Here is a 5,528-nt window from a genome sequence, read left to right on the forward strand (position 1 = left end):
GTTACAATCCATCGGTTGTTTCGCTGAGCGGGTTAAAGCTGCTTTGAATTGCTCGATGTACAGACTCCATCCCTGGGCTCTGTAGCGCCAGCTCTGGGCTGGCTTAGGCAAAGGGCTTTGCTGCCGTTGCTTGTCTTGGTTACTTCGAAAGGAATTCGCTCTCCAAACAATATCGCTTGCATCAAGATTTCCTGAGAAAGGGGATCCTCCTCCAGAGACGAGGGTATCAGAAGGGGTGTCAGCCAGGGGGAGATTTGGGTAATCGTTCTCTGAAGGGCAAGGCTCTGGGATGGGGATTCATTAACAGGGGAGAAAAGCATTAGGGTGGTGATTTGGGGGCGGGTTAAGGGCTTCTCAGGGATTATATGAATTATAGAATTGCAGCTTCCCGTTTGCTTTACTCTGTGTTCTGAAGACTGTGGGAATTTGTCAGTTGTCCTGTGCGGGTGATCCGGTCCCTTCTCCAGAACCTGCTGGGGCTTCCCCTGGTATGATCCAGGCCCCTGCTAACCAGCACTCTGCCAGGGGAGGCCTCCAGCAGGAGTACACAGGGCAGGTTTGGGTCTGGATTTCAGTGAACCAAAGACCTTGTTAAGGGGGGTGATTAAGCCTTTTATTAAGATGCAGCCAAACTCTTTTCCCAGGGAAATAACAGCTTCATCTTAAGTTTAAAAATCATTCCCTCTCTTCTCCCAAACTGAGCCCCTATAAAGGAGATGGGCATTTAGAAAAGGACTGGGAGGGCCACAGTGCCCACGGGGCCCTTCTCTTCCATCTCTCCCCTGTCTGCTGGAATTTGTCCTGACCTGAGCGATGCGTTTGGAGAGTTCTGTTTAGTTAAGAAGGTACTTAACAGATCAGTACTGAAAACACAAAGCAATAATTTTTGTTACTGAGACAAGAGTCTGTATGTCTGTTTTTTTAAATATTTCCTAATTAAAGAAGAGCTGCATTTTATTGGGTTTATTTTTATTCTATATACTTCAAATTTGGGTCTGCAGACAGCGCTTTCCTCCCTCTTGGTGTATGCGCTGAGCTGCTTCTGTGCCCCCTCCAGACATCCTGGGCCAGCTGTGCTGCTGCTGGGCTGTGAGTCACTCTCTAGCCACTGCCTGGAGGCTGGGGCTCTGGTTTCAGGGTGGGCATTTTTTTAAAAGAAATAAAGCTGTGTTTTTAAGCCAGTAAGTTATTACACTCCAATGTTTGTTCTCTCCACACCTGTAACCCTTTTTCCAGATTTCAGTTTTAAATTCCTAATAAATTATTTGAAAACTGTCCTTCTCTGTCATTATTTGGGGGTGCGAGGTTTTCCAGTGGGGGAGATTTCAGGTGAACTTAGACTTGGCAGGAGTTGCATCCCGCCTCAAGGATAAAAGCCCCAGGCAGGTCTCTTACTCACTGTTATGCTTCCCCACTTGGGCAGTGGCCCAGTTTATAATGTGAGGCAGATCTGGTTTTAGTAGAGATTGTGTCTCTTCTCTACATTACGGAGGTTTTGTTTAAATATTTGTAGGTTCAGAAAAGGAGATAATGTGGTGCTTAGAAGTTAGGCTCATACCCTGGATTCAATTGACTGTGGTGGACCAAGGAAGCTAGATGTAAGAAAGTAAAATGTGGAGATGGGAAGTAAAGTCCTTAACAGACAAAAGAGAGAAAGGAGAATTTTAACAGTGTAGAATAGTAGGGAACTCTGCAATGGGGCTTATAAAAAAGTCTTAAAAATAATTTAAGGCTTAAGCCTGTAAGTTGGAACCAGTTAAGAGGTTGAAATGCGCTCACAAGTGTACTGAGGACCAGTGGCTTTGTATACAGCACAGGTTGGGGGGAACCAAAAATAGCATCGGTGAAAAAATCTTTACCCTGCTGGGATTTTTCTCATGAGGCACTCTTGTAATGCTCACATGCTTGCTTTCCCACACTTGGTGATCCTTTTGTTGAACTAAAAATGTAGGAAGTTGTTGATTTATGATTTTAAAAGGCCACTTGACTGGAAATTTTATAGCAAACATCAATAATACATCAGATACTGAGAAAAGAGGAAAAAGGAACCACAGATTCCTACGTTTCATAGGTACGAAAACAATTTTTTTTTTTTTAATGGTAAAAGCAGAGAAGACAGAGAGCACTTAAGTGGATATTGAAGGGAAAGTCGGCAGATTGATCTGTGGACAAAAGTTTAAATTGTTTTTTCTGAACTAACTGTGCATACAGACTGTCCTTTACATCGGCCTTTAATGTTTGTTCAATACTCTGTTAGAACACTGAGAATCTTAAATCTGCAACTCGGCATCCATTTGGCTGTAGGTAATCCATGAGTGGGGAGCCCCAGAATGGGAGCGGTTGAAGAGATCAAAAAAGTTGGAATCGATCTGGTTGTTCAGCAGCATGTCTAGCTTTACCTAGATGTCCTACAGATATGTCAACATCCAGTGGGTACTGTGGGTACCCTGGTGTAGTTTCAGACCCTATGAGGAGGAAGGTGTCCTCATCACCCTTTTTGGAACCTACTGGTGGGTGGTGAGCCCAAAGTTTCCTGCATGAGCACTCTGGTATATTGGGCTGTTGCAGAAAGGTGGCCTTTGCCTCCTCCTCTGCTCTTAAAAGCTGAGGGCTTGTTTGGTGCTTTGGAAATCAACACAGACTTGACAATCACATCTAATAACTGTATCTTGAGTGTGTCAAAATGCCAAACCTGTAGCCCTGAAAATGCCAGACCCTCTGGGATCTGAGTGCAATGTTTTTACTTACCCAAGGCTGATTCCAGGAAGCTTTTTCTTACCCATTTTTTTGAACTTCTTTCAAGGTTCCTAACTCAGCTCGTCCCTTGGCACAGAGGACCAAAGGTTCTTAACTGGGTTCTGCATTGGTGTTGGAGAAAGAGAAACTGCTCTAAGTTACTGAAGTCTGCTGTGTATGTTGAAACTTCTAAGCCCGGTTCATTTCCAGTGTAAATTGCTTAAGGCCACATAAAACCAGATACTACTCCTTGTTTAAGCCAAATAGAGAGGTTTTCCAGATCACTTGGCTCCTGTTTCTTGCCTAGTAGTACCTCCTTCTCTGTGGTTTTAAAGTAAAGAACAGCTTGATTTTTTTTCAGTTCAGCTCATGCCAAATAGTCATTTGATGTGAGTGGACAACCTGTACCTTATTTTCTGCATTACACCAAGAGAACCCATGGAGAGATACAGGATTAATGATAAGTGGGATACCATAAAAAGAGGATGCAAGCATTAGTGGCAGGTACTTAATTAGTGTGCCAGAAACTTCCAACTGAACTACCACACTGCCATTATTTTTTAGTAGAGAGCCCTTAAAAATATCCAGGTCTTTCAGGCTGACTTCTAATAGTAGCACTACAAGAATTTAATAGTAAAAATCTAGAGAGCAAATATTTGCCTTTCTGGCTTTCATGGATTTATCTCAATTGGCCTTCAACTGGTCACGCCACAACCTGCCGCCCACAGCCTCTGATGGAAGAAGTCTGCATTTAGTAACATAAATATTGGCTGGTTTATATCACACCCATGTCAAGGTGACCCTGTTGTATAAAGACTCATTTCCCTTAGCAGCAGTCTCTGTGTCAAGTGCTGCGAGAATGAAGTTCCTGGCCCTGCTTTTCCTGCTGTCAGGTGTGTAAGTGCCCTTGCCCTCGCACTGGTAACCCTGAACCTGACACTAACCACTCTCTGTGTCTCTCCCCAGTGGGTGCAGCTAGCACTGAGGTCTCGCCCCGGGCTGTGTGGCTGTTCCGCAAAATGATCAAGTGCACCCTGCCGGGCAGCTACCCACTGCTGGACTTCGCTGACTATGGCTGCTACTGTGGCTTGGGGGGCACCGGCACTCCAGTGGACAAGCTCGACAGGTTTTATAAGACTCTACTTTTACAAACCTCTTTCCTTGCTTGTACTTTTCTGGTTCAGCTTCATCTCAGCTGGCCCTGCCTGTGAACATTTACAAAACTCTCTGGCTGCTGTGAATGCAGCTTTCTCTCACAGATGGATTCAAGGGGAAAAGGATGTGCACTATCACACCTTGATGCCTTATTACTAAGATAAAATATAATTACAGCAACTCCTCTTTTCTCTTCTATGGCAGCACAGTGTGCTCATTCAAGCCTTTTTTTTGCAGCAGTGCTGGGCCAGCAGCCTGGATGCAGCTCTGCACACTCTGCCCAGTGCTTGACCATCAACATGTGCAGAGCCGGATTGCACTGCAAAATGCTAGGAAATGGCATGGGCAATTTAGAGACACACAAGTCTGACAACCAGGTCTTGGACTGTGTTGGCTGAGAGCTTGTCAGCTACCAGGCACTGAGCGGGTGTGTAGGGTAAACACTGGCTTTTGCTTTCCCTGTGCCCAACAGACAAGTGTGAAGATGCTCCTGTAAGTATATATATGTACTAGAACCTCTTGGACCATGAGCTGGCACAACTCTATCCCATTGTGTCTGCCCTCTTATCACTGGGTATCTTTTTTTTAATTGTTCAGTGCCTTGTCAAAGCAAATCTAGCATATTTGTGTGTCTTACAGGTCAGTTGAGCTTGCAATTCTGGTATTTTCTAACCTTTTTCTCCTTATTTCCCAGGTGCTGCCAAGTACATGATAACTGCTACACCCAGGCAAAGAAAATGGAATCCTGCAGATTCCTCCTGGACAACCCCTACACTAAGCTGTACCACTTCAGCTGCTCTGATGGGCAGATCACATGTAGCAGTATGTCCATTTCCACATCACTCCAGATGTTCTCCAGTCTCTCTTAGGAAGGCACAGGGCTGTGTTACATTCGCACCAGTGCAACTTCTTGCCAGGGGAACTGGTTGTTAAAAGGAGGGCACCTCACACAGGCACTCGAACGAGTATTCTCTATATAGCCCACAATTTAAAGTTTTATGAAGATATATGGTACGGCAGGATATAGGGAAGCCTGTCTACTCTTCAGGGTATTGAGTACTTTTCTGGGAGGCCCTGTAATGGCAGTATCCAAGAGATCAGTATGTTAACTGGGAATTGCTATACGTCTTCTGCCAGACACCTCTGATGAATAGTGGAGACTTTACAGGGCTCTGGAACGGAGGTAAAGAGCAGAGAGGCTGGCAAATAGGGCTGCAGGGAAGGGAGGAAGGGGCAAAGAGAGAGATGGCTTGGCTGGAACACAAAGCTTTGGGGGCAGTGGGTTAGTGGGGAGAAACCTGTGCACTCCCAGAACGATGGCAACAGTGAAACGAGTACACCGTGACAGCAGAAATGCCAGCCCGAGTCACTGCAGCGCCTAGCGAAGGAGCCGCGGGCTCTGACCGCTGCTCTCTCTCCTCCAGGCAAGAACAAGGAGTGCGCCTCGTTCATCTGCAACTGCGACCGCGCCGCTGCCATGTGCTTCGCCAAGGCGCCCTACAACCCCGAGTACAAGAAGCTGGACACCGAGAAATACTGCAAATAATCGCCCTCATGTGCCTCAGGGCGGCCGCAGGACCAAATAAACAAATAAATAACCTAAACCGGTCCTCCTAGCCGCCTCCTACCGCCGCGCT

At 45.9% G+C, this 5,528-nt stretch overlaps 1 protein-coding gene across 1 annotated transcript; it reads left to right on the forward strand.

Moving 5' to 3' along the window:
• The first annotated feature begins 8 nt into the window (after positions 1-8).
• Positions 9-5,469, forward strand: PLA2G1B (phospholipase A2 group IB). Its single transcript, XM_008641624.2, has 4 exons — positions 9-3,629; positions 3,703-3,862; positions 4,586-4,713; positions 5,316-5,469. Exons 1-4 carry the CDS (start codon positions 3,596-3,598, stop codon positions 5,435-5,437), a joined length of 444 nt encoding a protein of 147 aa, XP_008639846.1. The 5' UTR covers positions 9-3,595; the 3' UTR covers positions 5,438-5,469.
• The last annotated feature ends 59 nt before the right edge of the window (positions 5,470-5,528 follow it).

Source organism: Corvus brachyrhynchos, unplaced genomic scaffold, assembly GCF_000691975.1.
Source record: "Corvus brachyrhynchos isolate BGI_N302 unplaced genomic scaffold, ASM69197v1 scaffold549, whole genome shotgun sequence".
NCBI classification, from domain to species: domain Eukaryota; kingdom Metazoa; phylum Chordata; class Aves; order Passeriformes; family Corvidae; genus Corvus; species Corvus brachyrhynchos.

Bases quoted from the DNA above. Each gene is read 5' to 3' on its own strand.
- PLA2G1B (XM_008641624.2), top strand. From the start codon at position 3,596: ATGAAGTTCCTGGCCCTGCTTTTCCTGCTGTCAG. The intron at 3,630-3,702 runs GTGTGTAAGTGC...GTCTCTCCCCAG, and splicing joins CCTGCTTTTCCTGCTGTCAG to TGGGTGCAGCTAGCACTGAG. The intron at 3,863-4,585 runs GTTTTATAAGAC...CTTATTTCCCAG, and splicing joins CCAGTGGACAAGCTCGACAG to GTGCTGCCAAGTACATGATA.